The sequence below is a fragment of the Perna viridis genome, chromosome 7 (genome assembly GCF_037379345.1).
Source record: "Perna viridis isolate PV_CMFRI_1.1 ecotype Kerala chromosome 7, ASM3737934v1, whole genome shotgun sequence".
Classification (NCBI taxonomy): Eukaryota; Metazoa; Mollusca; class Bivalvia; order Mytilida; family Mytilidae; genus Perna; species Perna viridis.
In genome coordinates, this window is record NC_142451.1 from 40,238,626 (window position 1) to 40,256,147 (window position 17,522).

The 17,522-nt window shown below is 30.9% G+C and overlaps 1 protein-coding gene across 1 annotated transcript; it reads right to left on the bottom strand.

Annotated features, from left to right (window-relative positions):
• Positions 1–1,819: 1,819 nt before the first annotated feature.
• On the bottom strand, positions 1,820–4,864 carry LOC148612688 (uncharacterized). The gene is made up of 4 exons (XM_088594343.1): positions 4,722–4,864; positions 3,362–3,478; positions 2,269–2,376; positions 1,820–1,931 (listed from the first exon to the last, which is right to left on the bottom strand). The coding sequence occupies exons 1-4, from the start codon at positions 4,774–4,776 to the stop codon at positions 1,897–1,899; spliced, it is 315 nt and encodes a 104-aa protein (XP_088450469.1). The 5' UTR covers positions 4,777–4,864; the 3' UTR covers positions 1,820–1,896.
• Positions 4,865–17,522: the final 12,658 nt, after the last annotated feature.

Genomic DNA, 17,522 nt, shown 5'->3' on the forward strand with positions numbered 1-17,522 from the left:
CAACCATACGGCATTGCACTACCTTATTCTTTAAACAAAAACAACTCCCTCTTGGTGCGGTACGGTTAAGTTTTTTAGATATGTTACAGTACAGCCCATTGGCATACTACTTTTCTAATCTTTACTTAAAACTCATTCACAATTTTTTTATATACAGTCAATCTTCACTCGCTCAAACTCGGATGGCTCGAACACCCGGGATGTCTCGAACACAATTCAAAGTACCAAAATTTTCTCCTATATAATCAATATAAATAACCTTGGATTTCTCGAACACTCAAACTGACTAGTCGGTCCGTTTTGTAATAAATCTTAGGGAATAACCCTCACTAACTCGAACTCGTCAGCAATTTTTTCCACTTTGGTAATAAAAGGTGTGAAAACCTGAAACGCTATCATTAATCAGTGTCATTTAAGTTAATTACAGGTAAAAAATAAGTCATCACTAATTAGGTGAGAAAAAATGTTCTGGAAGAGTCAGGGGCTCCAATTAAGCTCTCTTTATTCAAACGTGTACATGTATTTTAAAATGACCACATCCTGTAAGCTTACCTTTCCAGATTAACACACAGTTTTTCGTGAAGAACCTTAAATTACGTCTGTTGTGAAAGAACAAATTGAAAATTTGTCGTACTTTTAATAACACGTACCAAAACATACGTTCACGGAGTGTGTTAGCTATAATGGTTCTATTTAGATCTCAAGATTGACACCTATGTACATTTTTTGGCTGAAAATTAGATCACGAAAGATATATACCAAGGGTTACAAATTAACATATATGAACAAACTCATCCAGTGGACTCGCATATAAAATACTTGAAAATCTCAATTGAAAGGCCTTGTCATTGATTTTCACGTTCATGCCATGCACTCGGATTTTGATGTATTTGATTGATGCCTCTGCATCATTTTGTTTATATTGCGTTACCTTTTAATTTTATTGTCGTTGCTGAATATAAAAAGACAAGTAAATAACAAAGAAAATGTATTCTCACGAAAAGAGACATTTTAATACATAACAAAGATAGTGTATTCTCATTGGAATAAAAAAAGTCTTCATAATTACATCATTTGTTTTGTTATTTACCACGACGACATGTATAGTCATACTCTGGGACTGATACTTGAGCAAAATGTTCTTATATAAATTACTTGTCTATTTTCTCCCAAACATACTTTAATGGTGTGTAAATTGAGTGTCTACTTATAAAAACTTATTTGTAGAGACAAATTTCAAACTGTTCAAATTACGTTTCATGTATTACTTATTTCATTTACTCTCTTTATCAGACGATTTTTGTTCTCCTCTTTGTCTGTAAATTGAATCATCTCTGCGTTTTAGAATTTGCTATCAATCGTAAAGATGTATAATTGGTGCAATCAATAACTATAACAATGCTGTTTTTGTTTTTTGTTTATTTGTTTGTGGTTTTGTTTTGTTTGTTTGTTTGGTTTTTTTTTTTTTTTTTTGGTTTTTTTTTTTCTTTGTTTTTTAGTTATTTTGGGGGTTTTTTAGTATGTTTGTTTGTTTGTTTGTTCTGGGATTTTTATTGCTTAGGCTGAAATATTAAATATTTGTATTTTTTCTTCTTTTTTTTTTTTTTGTTTTGTTTTGTTTTTTTTAGGGTTTTTTTTTGGGGGGGGGTTTGTTTGTTTGTTTTGGTTTTTGTTTTTTTTTCCGGGATTTTTATTGCTTGGGTTGAAATATTAAATATTTGTATTTTCTCTTCTTTTTTTCGCCAAAATACGTATTTAGGTAGTCTTTGCTTTATATGTATTGAATGTCAAAAGTCATGTAAAGTAACCAATAAAGAAATTTAATATCGTGACAGTCTTTTATTTTAAACAAATACACATTGTATCGAAATAAATGTCTCCATAATGTTATTGCTTTTATTTCCCACCAAAGGCATAAAATTCGTTTGGTACTGAAATGAAACGTTAAATTAATAGAGTATTTTCTTTCAAACATACTTCTATGCTGTTTCAATGAGTGTCTACTCACCGAATACATATTTGTAGAGACACATTTTAAACGTTTCAAATCAAATTTGTTTCGAAACTCATTTCATTTATTTCCTGCATGTGACGATTTGCATTATCTTTTCACCTTTTTTTTTGTTTGTAATTTGACATCACATTATTTACTCTGCCATGTAAAATTTGATTTCGATTACAAAATTTTATAGACGGTGCAATGCGTAACTATTCTTATTATCATTGTTCAGGACAGAATTTGAAAAGGTGAATGTTTAACTAAATTACCACACGGTTCCCCTTTGTAACCGGCTGCACATCTGCACCAATGATTCGTGCCATCATGGTCACATGTTCCATAGTTTCCACAAGGGTTGCCGTAGCACGGGTCATACACTGTAAAATTTAACAATAAATGATAATCAGGCAAAATTCATATAAACGTGATTACTTAAAATGTGCATACAAATATCTTTCTTTTTGTAAGAGTAATCAAGGGAACCAAGGTTATAAAGGTAATCAAAAGAATGTAATCCAGGGACAAAGACCAGACATGGAAAACAGACATACACAACAAAGAACATAAAGTAACTAAAATCAAAATGAGACCTTGGACAAAACAAATAAATTTTTATCAATCTGCGTAGTTGACAACATAAGTTAACAGGTTCATTTGATATTTTCTTATGCAAGATGAGACCTTCTGTATTCAATGACGATTGATATATTAATACAATTAAATTCCTACCATTTCACATAGTTTTGCCAATGAAAAATGCTGGAAAGGCACTACATTTCATAACTAATGAATTAAACATGTGCTTAACGATTTTCAATATATATTATGAAGAATTAGTATGTAAAAAGAACTATTTGTAAGTGTAAAATAAGAAAATTTTTAATAAAAATAATGTATGTAGACAAAAGATAATAAGATAAGTTTTTTTTTAATTTCAAGGGTCTTTTCTGAATACAATTTAGAACAATTACAATACCTTTATAAACAATTGGTTTATACCTTTAGTTACAGTAGTGAAATAGTAGGTGATTTGCCTGTAGATTATTTGATCTATCTAGTTAATGTGTTTCATTTGATGACGTTGATTTTCATCTTTCAATTTTGCTATGATTTACCGAGTTGCTCATTTACTTTGTTACTTTGTATGTTCCCTTGATAACTCTTTAACCAGGTGAGCGATTCAGGCTCTTGGGAGCCTCTTGTTTCATTTTTTACTGCTATAACCTTGTTTCCTTTGATTTTTCTCTGATTCATTTTTAAAGGGGAAACACACTTTATCATTTGAAGAACTTAATTACATGTGCTGTAAATCCAGGCAATTCAGTAATACGCTTACATTTCTTTTCTTTTGCAATTACCTACCACAGGCGTTTCCATCATTTATGTAGTTTTCTGGACATTCACATTTATACCAATGGCCACTGCTGTGACAGGTACCTTGGTCCCCACAAGGGTTGCTTCTACATGGATCCGAAAACGCTGTGTTTAAAAAAAAACAAATGTTGTTTATTTTTCAAATGTGTCTCAATGTTTCATTTGAACCAGCCTTATAAAGTTTATCCTCTTTGAGATATATATCAATGTGACTTCCACACACTCCACACTGGTTATAATTTAAGAAGTTCAGTAAGGTTTAACATTGCAATTTCTTTGTTTAACACTTCAGATCAAATATATCATAAATTCAACGTATTCTAAAGTTTCCATTTTAACAATGTATATCTGACACACCAATATCTTGTGATATTGCACGCATGACCTTTTGATTACAAGTGATGTTGCATGGCTTGCCTCAGCTGTTTACATTTACAATAAATGTGTTATATAAAGCAAAATTATAATAGTTAATATCAATTGATCAAATATCTAATTGGCATATTTGTGTTAATGTGCTCACATTAAAAGGGACATCTACAATTAAATTTATAAAAAAAAATTGACTCGACTGTATTAAAAGTATACCAAAATATTTGTTTTAAACATTGTAATAAAGAGAAACTGATTCAGTGGGAAAGAGTAATCAAGGGAACCAAGATTCTAGAGAAAACAAAAGAATGTGTGTAATCCAGGGTTGATGACCAGACATAGAAACAGACACAAACAACAGAAAAAGAGAATGACCAAAATAATACATGCAAAGTAACAGAAGTAATGAGCAACTCGGACTCCACTAAAAACTGGGATCATGGACCAGCTGCACCGGTAGGGTAAGCGTCCTAATACTGCATTATTAGAAAATGTAATGAAACAATTATGACATCTTTGTGCATGCAATATTATGTTTCATGTAACACTAAAAAGATATCTCTTTCAGGTTTCCATAAAATATGATATCGCATGGACTAAGCAGCCATAGTTGTATAGAGTTTTTTTTAAAATCAGACAGAAGGTGACTTATGCATGTCAAAAACCTACTAAACTAACTTATATTTCTTATTCAGAATTAGTTACCAAATATATTACTGGTCTTAGTTTTTTGTTTTGTCGTTGCGCTTTTGAGGAAAATTTTATTTAAATTGTACGTAAAATTAGCCCGTTGCAATAGTTATCGATCTTGATTTGGTTTGAATTGGTTGATTTTAGTGGGAGATAATTGTATTAAAGTGCATATCTGAATACAATATGTGGAAATATAGCATTTGCAGACTGATTTTTCTACACCGTGAATCATTTTACCATTGGCAGTGTCTGAATTTTATAGAGATTGGTATTTAAAACTTACATCCTCCTCGAACAGCATGAAACACAGTCAAAAGTACGGCTAAGAGCTTCAACATCTTGGTTTCCTTTTAGAATTGTTGAGTGACATGTGGATTGTTTAAACCCTTTAAATACCAGAATTTCCGTATCATTTACTCCTTTTCGAATTATACTACTGCTTTGAATTTATCTTCAAATGATCTCATTTTTATACTGAAAAATAAACTCTTTTCTCCATGTTTTAATAGGCACCACACATGTTAACTATAACAAGTCAGTATACTTTTTTTCTTTTTGATTTTCCTTGGTTACTAATCATTCATGAAAAAAACATGAATTTCAGAAAGTATCTAAAATACAATAATGTTTAATGGTACAAATATATATATATATATATATATATTCTTTTAGTACTTTTTATTTTCAAATTACGTTTATCTTTTCTCATTATCATTTATTTTTTAATTTTCTAAGAAGTTTTGTGCTTATTCATTTACAGTCGTTTCTGAATTATTTTATATTTGACTAATAGGCCGTAACATTGTTATAATTCAATTTCACATGTTTATGATCAAAGTATAAAAAAAATTTACCATTTTCATTATTTCCCTAGTGCAAATTTTGTGACTTTTTGTGCTGTATCATTTATAAATCATCTACGCTTTCAAGAAACATGTGATACATGTATTGTTCATTGTATGTAATTGTACTTAATATGGTTCCCTGGTCAATATGTATTTGGATCGACTTGAATTACAAATACAGAGAAACCAGTCTAAACTGAACCCTGAATAATTAAAAAATCTGTTCAACCCAGACTAATTTAAAAATCCTTTATGTCAATGTCAATGTATGTGGAACCTTGGTAAACTAAACACTAGTGACCTGTCTAAACTGAACGTATTATTAAGTACCAGTCCACTTAAAAGTCAGACACTGCCCATGGTGAAGTGATTCATGGTGTAGAAACACCCACCAAACAAACGATAAGTTTTCAGTCTATATATGCTATATTTCTACATAGTGATAATTATTTCTGTATTCAGATCTGCACATTTGAGCTAATCATATTTTTATTTCTTACTAAAACCAACCAAATAAAATAAAAACAAGAACGATAACTTTTGCAACGTGCCAATTTCATGTACTATCGTTACAATTTTTATCTCAAAAGCGCAACCCCAAAATGAAAAACTAAGACTGGTAATATGATTTACAACGGATTATGAACAAGAAATAAAAGTGAATTTGCAGTGGGGTTTTGACATGGATGAATCACTTCCTGTCTGATGTTGATAAAGACTGCTTCTTAAATCTGCACAGCGTCCTGCAAATACAAGTTTTATTGTACAACGTTTGAAATAGACAAGCAATTTATATTAACCTTTGCAGGATTAGAAGCATTCGAAATTTCTAATAGTGCTTTTCTTTTGACGCTGATTAAAAAACACACTATTTCTTGACACATTTTGTTACTGCTCAGTTAAAATATGTTAAAACTCACGTATGTACCTTATTGAAAAGAGTATGGCGCTATACTGTGGATAATTTGCCCTAACAATCAAACAGTTGGGGTTGGATTACAAAATTACTTATACTTGCCGGGTTGTAAAAGCATGATACCTAGCAAATTTGTTTGAATTCACACTATAAATATCGGCGGATTCTTTTTTACAAAAGCAGAGTATGCCTACCCTTACGGTAGACCTTGATCACAATCTGTTATTACTGGAAGGTTGCTCATTCGATTTCCTCTTATATACGTGTTATTTTACTTCTTTCATGTTATTTATTATATGTGTCTGTTTTCGTTACTTAGTTGATGTTCCTGGGTTGTGTTCTTTTTTGAAATTGAAAAAGAATGATTTTAAATCACTATGTCAAAATGAGAGTAGCTTTTGAAGACCTTTTTGAGATTGAAGAGAATTACATAAATCAAATGGTTTCTCCAACACGCACTGTTACGATTGTAACCTTGAAAGAAAAAAGTTTTAGGCTTTAGTTGAGCGTTATGAAAGAAAACTGTTAAGTATTCGCTCGATAAAATTAAACATGGAAAAATGTTACATCGCAAATGTTTCCAATCAAGTTGGCGGCGTGACTTTTCAGTTATGATTATACTGATTAAATAACAATATAGATTTTTAATGTATATATGTTCCTGTAAATATGAATGAAACAAACATTGGTGTGAATGTATTTATGGCTACAAAGGGGACCAGTGTGGTAAGAATTATCTGTTTACAACAGATAATTATGTGGTAATTTTAAGTATTGATGTCTACAAAGGATAACCGTGTTTAAAAAGTGTACGCTACTTGAACTGTGCTGTACTTCCCTCTTATTGATCTTTGTTTTTTTTTTGTTTTTTTTTTTGTTTTTTTTTTGTTTTTTTTTTTTTAGTCCGAGACGTTACACCTTATTAATATGTTGACGAAACCTTGTAACGTCCAGCTTGGATGATGGAGACAAACAACGACACCTATTTATTTTTATCTAATAAAAGGCTTGTCTGTAATGTACCACTTCTGAATTATTCAATTAATGAGCTTTGTAAATCCAGTTTCTAAGTTCAGTTAAAACCGAACATCGATTATATTTAACATTCCTTCTGTTTAGACAGGTTCCTATTTTACAAAGGTTTAAAATAAATTTCAACTGAACTATTAGGACTTTAAACAGTGTCTGGCTTTGACAGGTTTTCAGTTTATTCAGGGTCCGTTCTTTTGACATGTTTCATTGTTTTAGGAGTTAATGTAGAAGGATAAAAAGGGTTTGTAGAGGTTTGAACTTTATAAGTGTGCGTATTTTTTCAGGGTTCCTATTACTTATAATGACAATTTTATGCTGCTCGTTAGTTTAAACACATTTATTTGCTCAGGAATACAAGCAAGGGGATTGGACTTAGGTTAGGTTATAATAACATTATGGAGGTGCTCTCCAATTAGCGTTGAAATGTACCTGGAAATAATTAACCATAATGAAAGAGGGAGGTTTAGCGCGCTATAAAACCTGATTTAATCAACCATTTATATCGGAAAATGTCTGTATCAAATCTGGACCATTGCTGTGGTTTCTAAATTTCTAGCTAATTTATCAGTTAAGAAAATTTTGTTATGAACATTTATTACCATTATTTTAATTTTACACAATTAACATCACGACATCATTTATATTTCAAATACATACAAAAAATCAAAGAACAACGTCGGAACAAAACATTCAAACAAGTAGAGACAGAAAAATATCAAGACAATGCCCCAATATATATACAAAAGTGAAATTAAATGAATATATATATATTAAAATGTATTTTGGCCATGGTCTTCTAACGTTTTTTATGCCATCACTTGGCGTCCGTCGTCGTCGTCGACAAATTTTTAAAAATCTTCTCTTCTGAAACTACTGGACTGACAGGTTTTAAAATCCATTGCACAGAATTCAATGAAGTTGACATATATGTTTCTTAGGGTATCCAACATAAATTGACGGATGGGATTGTTGATTCATGAAAAAACAAGGCCGTCATTACTAAAAATAGAACATAGGGGTCAGATGGCAATTTTTTGCAAATAACTCAAAAACCGTTGCCCTTAGCAAATTTCTGGCTTGAGTAAAATTGTTAAGCATCATGAGAAGGACCAATGCCGAAATTTTTAAAACCATTCATTGACTAATGTATGAGTTGCGACCCCTGAAACAGTTTTTGTTGTTGTCTTTTTTTTATACAACTTTGAAAATCTTCTTCTCTAAAACCTTTAAGATCATTGAATAAAAATAAGCATAATAGTTCTTTAGTGTATTGTGCTCAAAATGAATGTTGTGATTTTTAATCCGTGAATAGATATGGCTGCCTATACTAAAAATTGAACTTAGTTGTTATAAGACAGGATTTTGAAAAAAAATCAAAAAATTGTTGCCTGTAGCAAAATTCTGGTTCAGGTCATGAAAATGCTATAAATAATTGTAGTTGATTTTAACTCCTAAAGTTTTTTTTTTTAAATAAGCAAATGGTTAACGAGGTGAGCGATTCAGGCTCTGTGGAGCCTCTAGTATTATCACCAAACGAACTGCTCTGTACCTATTTCTTTCAGCCTAATGAAGAAAAAATATGTGATATGAATTGGTATATAGCTATAATATTCCCTGTATTAATTACCATTGTTTTATAGAGTAAGGCAAGATTTTAAGAAAAACAAACAGTGAATGGTATAATTCGTTTGAAAACGCAAAGGAATTGTACGAAGTATGTAATCTGGACTGATTTTTTTTTTCTGTATCGATATTTCAAATGACCCGAACTACACTAAGCTGCGTCTGTTTTTATATATAAAAATAATAAACTAAACTCGATGTGTTTGGTACTATGTGGTTTATGTCAGTATAAGAAGTCGCTAAGTTTCATAAAAAAAAAATGAATAACATACCGTTATATTTCCGGGTTTAATACTCAATCATCTCGGATGACTCGAACCTCGATTCATTCAAATAGTTTTCCTGATACCTTCGACTGCGATGATGTTTTACTGTAAATTGTAGTTAAGTTCACTGTCAGACAATGTATTGATATGATAAGTTATTAGGAAGAGTGACAAACCTCAATTTTAGCCGAAGAACGCCAAGATTTAACGGGTGTGCAGAACTTGTTCCACGGAAGAGTTAAATCCACAAGTGTTCTGGGCATGAGTGTTCATATTTTGGTTATTCACAATAACCAATTGATTATCCTATTTATTACATAGTTTTCCTGTCGTTAGTTATTTTCAACATGAATGTTATATTCTGTAAATGGCGATTGATATAAAAGTAGGGATGTTTTGGTGAGAGAAAGTCCGAGAGTGAAATTATTGAATTTACTTTACAGTGTGAATTGTCAAAATTTATTACACTGGGAACATTCGATACAACACTGTTGTCTATATACTAAAGTACATACTTGTACGTCATATCAAACGATTTATTCAATACTAGCATAGCAACCCCTTCGAGGATCATGGGAATTAGAAATGAACATCGTCAATATGTGTATTAGGATGTCGACAGAATAAGTCATACAATAAAAATAAAAACATCCCCAAACCCTTGTCAGGAAAACCTAATGTACACGTCATCTTAGCATATTAAGATAAAAGCCAATATATGACAATATCCATCAATAAAATTAAAAAATAACTTGTCTGCATCGAATTATAACATAAACTTTAATAATAATACACAGCGTAATTAAAGTACTTTTTTTTCAAACAGATAATAATGCTATCCGGGAACTTCAGTTTCGTCTTGATACCTACTCCTCGAGATTTTTTAAAGCTAAAGTATCATAGACCAAATTGTTCATCAAAGTTTCTAAATCATTTTCAAATATATATTGATTTTTTAAGTGAGTTTAAACAAACTTTATTTGTTAAAAAGAAATGAATTGGTTGATATTTATATACGTTTGTTAAAAAAACTTTGCACAAATGATAAAGTTGCTGGTAAACAAGATCTGTTATGTATTCTTTGCAAAGAATCAAAACTTTCATCAATCGTTGTTTTTCCTATCGTCGTTCTTTTTAAGTCATTTTTCTGTTTATCTTACATGAGCAAACTGTCTCTCAATGATTAAAAATGTATCAAACAATTTTTTCACGAGGAAATTATCAACTGTGTTATTTTATCGTATGCTATACAGTACTTTATTTTATACTAATTCTGAAACGTTCATCTTATTTATTGAAATAAGGCTTTTTACGCAAGTAACAATGAAGTATGTTTAGTTCCTTTTTCTAATAAAGATACATATTTTTTTAATACTTGAATATTGAGAATAAGTTTTAAGTAGTTAATAAGTGAATTGGATTGCTTATATTGTCATAAAGATTTCAAACTATGGTAACATATATTGAAATGAAACTTTTTTTATAAACTTTTAGTACAAATCTGGGTTACCTTCTCAAATCTAATTGACGTCCTTTTCGAATCTTACTTATGGTTTTTGTTTCCACAGTTCCACAGTTTATTTGGTACAAAAAGATTAAATGTATTCTGTGTCCAGCGGATACATGTACTGAGTAGATATGGCAAGGGTAGGACTTGAACATTCAGGATGCCATGCTGCGTTTAGGTGGAAAATACCTATTACTCGGAGCATTCGTTTCTGTTTTCTATCAAAATTATGCAGACGTATATATTTTCTATCAAGCAATAGTGTTTGAAATGATGAAAAGATAAAATATTCAAATTATTTCAAATGACTTTTTACATAAAAACAAGAATGAATGGTAAAGTTAAAAAAAAACTTTATTTTTAAAAAAAAAAAAAAAAAGCTTCTTTCAAAGGGAAACAATTGGCGCTAAAATTCTTTCTAAGGAAAAATGACCTATTGAAATGTATGAAAAATGTCAGTATTTTTCATATTTCAAGAGAAGCGTTTCGATGACCCCCGATTTTTATTTTGAAATATAAAAGAGTTTCAGTTAAGTGTTCTTTATATAAAGTTATAAGATATTTTATCTACAGGTTTTTAGAAGTTGGCGAAATTTATCTACAAACTTTGTATAAAATGTTGTAACATATTGGCTTTAATAAGGCTCAATTATCTCAAATCAAGTTTTGTGAATTATGTTTTTTACAATAGTATTCTAAGTAAGTTCATTCACGATCATGCATATTTGAGATAAACTAGGAAAATTTATCTAACAGAAATATTAGATATGATCTACCTTAAAGACAAATAGTAGGACACAGTAGGACAACCGGATGCACCTGCGTAGGCAAATATTTAATCACAGGTGCTTGCTGAGGAAGCTAATATGGCGGCGTTTTTGAAGAACATTTTTGGATCCACTTTTGTCCGAATATCCACTCTGATCGTGATCAGATAAAAAATCCTATTTGTCTCCTGTGAGATCACAACATGGGACATCAGAGAGCCACAATACGGTTAGTATATACTTTGCAGCATAAGAATAATCTTCCAATATTTGGCTAAAATTCAGAGGCAAAATTGGTAGATTTTTATTATTTGGCAAAATTCGAAGCGACAAAATTTCGTAACTCTAATAGGACTAAAATCTCACTAAAATCTTAAATTAAGATTTTAAAGTTTTGAATGTGTCCAAAATTGCTTAAATGCGTCCGGGAACATTGTTTTTTTTACCTATTTTAAAATCCCATTTTAACGAATATACACGGATTTGTGCCCGTCATTTTAGTAGCATTTATTTTCACCTTTCGTAAGGATTACTTCACTTGAGAGTTGTCATTTTGTCATTGAACGTCAGCATCTGGTTAATCACAGTAAGGCAAATAATCAATTTTACTATTTCTGTTTTGTGGTCCAGTTCTCATCAATGCATCAGCCAACTTGTCCCATTATGTGCTTCTTTTTTTCTATTGTATACATTAAATTCAAACTATACGTGTAGCATACGTCCCACAAATTAGTCTAGATAATCATGGCGTTTGTTAATGAAACGTTTTTGCCTCAAGAGACGGCCAAGCAAAATAAAGATGTCGAATTCGGCATAATTACTTGGACTGCCGTCTACACAAACACAAAAATATACTCTTGTAGACAATTTAAAGTAAAAGTTTATTAAGGCAAAGGGAAATTAGGTTATTTGCCTGGTAAAGTGCTAATCCATTGGGAAACGTTTACCAATATTATGTTTATATGCGCTTTCCCTTATACCTTCACTGTAAGACCAGAGACTATAATTAATGGTCAGTGTTATGACTTATAAATTTATTCAAAAAAGAATATAAGAAAGTTACAAATTGCTTGATTTTACAATATCTTTTCAAAATCAACTCCTTTTGGTTGAATTTACAGTTTATTTATTTATACTAGTTGTTTTGTTCAAGCTTCATTGCAAACTCAACGAAAAAATCACTGAGCTGCTCGGTAAGAATATCAATAGATTATTATTATTTTTATTTATTTTTTTTTTTTTGTTTGTTTGTTTGTTTGTTAATTATTTATATATGGTGTTCAAAAACATGTAGAAGAAAATAAAGGGAAGTTAATGAGTCATTTAAAACCTTGCTAACTGATTGCATATATCAGATAAAAATAAAGGTTTGGGCAAATCAATTTATGTTCCACGATAAAAGTAGAAATCTAATCTTGTTTTTCATACATTTTAGAGGTCTATAAATCTAATTTTATGATCTTACCTTATATTTTAAGTGGTGTAAAAAGTTGAGAAATCAAAAGTTTGTAGAGAACTTATTTCCGAAAAGTTGCGGGATTTAAGGTTTTGAAGTAAATCTTTATAATATTTAAGTATCCGCATTCGATTAATGCCACAAAGAGAGAAGGTGGTATTGCAACTAGCTTGCTATTCATCCTTCACTGCTGACAATATCTTTGTAAGGTGAATCGACATCTCCATCGTCGGACAAATTGAACATCCAGCTATACACCTTTCTTTGTATGGATTCTTATGACATTTGGTAATTCAATATAAGTAAGGAAAGTCCTCACATTTTGTTTCGATGTTGGAAGAGGACATGAAGGACTTATGGTTATTGACACAATTGTTGAGATTGTCAATACCATTCCGTACCACCGATCGGATGGTATGTATCCAATTTGACGAGGACTCGATTTCTGGTTCTTGGTCTTTTTCTCTCTTTATTCATAATCCAACATAATTTTTAACATCATTCATTGTGGTTTTGAAATTGAGTTTCCAGTTGAAGCGCTGTGGTTTTCTGAATTCATGAGAAACTACCTTACGTATTAGTTCATTCTCGATGATATTCAAATGACATGACCAGAAGGAATGTATGGTAAAATTTGCAAACTAACTCTTTACTATAAAGAATATTGCTGATGTAAATAGCATATTTTTCTTTGTTTGAAAAAAGAATGTGGATAAATTTCCGACTCTCATTGTGAAGAGGAAGAGGCTCGAATTCTAAAGGGTTAAAAGGACGGAATTCCGGGTGACCGTTAATAAAACAAAATTGTTTCTAATGTTATGAACACCCAAAGGTTGTTGTAGACTAGAAAAGAGGTTATTGTATCTGTATGAAAGTGAATATGCTGAACCGGGTGCATTTTTCCCCTAGGCTTCAGTTTATTTCTGTGATAATTGTTAAGCAACGTCATAACTTTGATTTCATCGTTACCTGAACTAGATCAATTCCCTAATATCTTTTATATAATTATTACAAACGTAAGTCATTGCAGTAACTAACTTTGTAATCAAAAACAACTTATTGGTGCGGTACGGTCCACTATATTAAGTCTGCATGATGTGTTACAGCACAGTCCACGAACATACTACATTTTTTTATCTTTATTTGCAACTCATTAACGATTATATTGATATAATCATGAAAGTTGAAAAATAATATTCTGAAAGAGTCCGGGGTTCTTTCACTTTTTATTCAAACTTGTACATGTATTTAAAAGTGACCTGATCATGTAAGCTAGCCAATTCCGATCAAAACACAGTGCTTCGTGAAGAAACTTAAATTTACATCTACCATGAAGGAACAGTTCAAAAAATACGTTTTTTCTAATGGTCGTACTTTTTTATAACATGTATTAAAACGTACATTCATGGAGGGTATTTACTATATAGGCGAGGGATTTCGAGGTTTTTGATGCACCTGCCTAACACACGGCTATGCTATATATCTTTGGAAAGGTCTTTAATCGTATACAATGAATTAAAAGAGGCCGGGATAAACACAAAAACAATCCGGAAGACAGCTCCACTGCTATTTATCTTAAAGGCTAGTAAAAACATTTAGTCGCATCATTGATCTTCATTAAGTGCATAAATCGCTTAAATGTATTCGAAATAAGATTTAAAAAGATTTATGAAAGTTCAAAAGGTTATTTTGATAAGAAATCTAAAGTAATATAATGTTTTCTGTGCTGTTTTAAGGGGGGTCGACAATAATGTCGTTGCATTTGATTACATTGTTTTATCAAGATTTTCTCCTTTTTATGACAATGTTCTATCTTTGTATTAAGAGAAGAAATAATTCAGCATCAAAAGTTTAAAAATATATTGAAATAAATCTCACTGTATAATTACAAGCTTTTCGACATATCTTTGATCTCGCGAGATTTTTAAGAAACGTGACCACGGGAAATGTTTACGACCAATCAAATCTTAGGATATGATGACTTTTCTTTCAATCCATACCAAAATTAGCCATGTTTTAGGTAGGTGCATTAAAAACCTTAACGGGAGGCCATTTTACAAATTGGCGCTCGCCTACTAAAGGTTATATTTTTGAAGCTCTATTATGACACGTAACGTACCTTTTTTTGAAAGTTTGATTTTTTAATGCATGAGCTCAAATATTTATTTTTTTCTTCTTTTTGTTCGCCACATTACGTATTTTGTTCGTCTTTGTTTACTGCTTTCAAATTCAGGACATGCAATAGAGTAGGATAGCAGATGTTTAAAGAGTCTTCAAATAAGGAAGTTTAATACACCAAAATATAATACGGCTATATCTGATATCATTTTTTAGGAAAATCATTCTACTTTCAAATTAGAAATGTCGTACACTGAAAGATTGCAATCGCATTAATTGTATAGATCCGATTAAACATTTCTCCCTTGACCCACAATATTTTTTGTCATCACAAAACAAGGAATTCACAAATAGTGTGTCAAGTCATATGCAGAGTTCCAATTAATTTGGAATATCCGACTCCAACCCGGTACCATGTTGATGGTCTAGGAAGAAAATTGATGTTATGATACTGTGTTTATACGTTTCCCTGGGAACCACCCTTTCGCTACAATACATTTTGGTACCTCTAGGACCCCATATATATTAAATTAGGGCTAAAGTGATATCGTGCAAATTTTTAATTGCAATTATAACTGTATAAACATACCATAATTCCGAATCTTATCTCATTATAAAACCTATAAACAAAAATAGGAGTCTTGGTCGATCGATACATGTAGCAAACGGCATTTTGCTTTACATTAAGACTCAAATGTAACATAAACTGAACAGAGCAAAAATAACTTGGATTTAGATTGACAACATTTAAATGTTTAAATATAACTTTTATCATGTTAACTCATTCCCAAGCAACAAGTATTTATATCTATATTACTTATGTTTGAATGTATTCACAAACACACAAGGCTCCACAAAATACCATATTTTGCTTTAAATTCTTTGAAACGAATAACATAAAAAAACATGTAAGGTTAAAAATAAAACTATTCGAATATGAACTATGGCAGTTTGGTATACGAAGCGGTAGATTAAATCGCTATCGTAAATGCTATCCTACCAAGAGGACGGTGCAATGAAATTGAAATATCCTCTCTTTTCCGCCAACTATTTTTTATAACCTGACAGGCTTCAAATCAAAAGCTATCCAGGTATCCAGTCACAAATTTTATGTCCATAACAGGTCTGTATGAAGGGTGCCTGTACCTGTCAATAGTTTTAATTTTCAATTTACGACAGCTTAACTCTATTAAGAATCAATTCTTTCGGCACCCATGTATTAACAGTAATAGTTATGTTTTTTTTTTAAATAGTGTTCAAAATCAGTGGCTAATAAGCTTTTCAAACGACAAAATAATTATTGCTGACTCAAATAATAAAAATGGTCGAAAAATGTGTTTTGGTGGTGCAGTTTTTGTCGTATTTCATGACCATACAAAAACCTTGTTCCACTTTAAAGTTAAATGAAACTCTTTTGTTTCTTTCTTTTGGCTTGCACTGGCATGTATAAGACGATGTGGAGACAAAATAACTAATCCTAAATCAGTTAGAATACAAAAAAATGCACTGGTTTGTTATGTGCAATAAAATCAACTTTGGCCAATAACATTTAGTGTTTTTCTTCTGTTATTTTCTTTGAACTGCATTTATTGCATTATTGGTATTGTCTTTTTTCAAAATTAATACATACTTTAATTCTGGTTCTCAACAACCTGATAGTTTACTTTGTAGCCAGTACAACAAGAAAGTATAGGCAGGTTCAGTTTAAAGTTAGTAATATTCCATGTTTATTACAAAATTTGTCAAGAACTAAGAAGGTTGTAGAAAACTTTGGCGTACTAAAGGTACCAGTATCGCATTGCATTTCCCTGAGCGGATGTACGTCAAAACATGGATGCTATAAAAATATAGTGCATTTTCTTTTTGCTTCTTTACAAACTAATGTTTTGTCAAAAGATATGAACAATGCTCATGAAATAGAGCAAACATCATACTATAAGACGACAAACTTTTTTAAAAGAAAATCTAATATAATAACATAAAAATGTTCCACTGAAAAGGTTGGTTTGATGAGTGCAAAACGAAAGTGAAAGTAGAGAAAATGGCTATTTATAGTTCAAGACTACTTTTCTGTCCGATCTTCGTAGACTCACCCTATTTTCTTTGCGGGAAATTATTTTCTCACATGTCCTTAGAAATACTATATAAGTGAAAGTTTTATTAAATCAATTTACATATTTTTTTTTTAAATCCTAAAAATATGCACTTCACTTTAGAAGTCTATGGGAAAATTAATACGATACTGAAACCTTGACAGTTTTGTTTAGTATTATATGATTATCTTTGTAAATATACGAAGTATTCACAAAATGGACCAAATGGGAACTTGTTTTTGAACTAATGGAGAAATGACACTTTCGAAGCAGCTTTTTAAATAGAAAATTCGATATTTTACTGCAAATGTTAGATATTAAAAGTAATTTAAGAATGTGTTTTTAAATATTTACTTTCTAATTTTAAATTTAGATACCTCAAAGGTCAAGGTCGGTCTTTCATTTCGGACTGCAAAAAATGTTTACCAACAACGACTGAAGACGGCACTATTTGCAAGTTT

Excerpts from the sequence above, each read along its gene's own strand:
- LOC148612688 (XM_088594343.1), bottom strand. The coding sequence starts at position 4,776 with ATGTTGAAGCTCTTAGCCGTACTTTTGACTGTGTTTCATGCTGTTCGA. Across the intron at positions 3,479-4,721 it reads TCATGCTGTTCGAGGAGGAT|CGTTTTCGGATCCATGTAGA; the intron begins GTAAGTTTTAAA and ends TTTTAAACACAG. Across the intron at positions 2,377-3,361 it reads AAATGATGGAAACGCCTGTG|TGTATGACCCGTGCTACGGC; the intron begins GTAGGTAATTGC and ends TAAATTTTACAG.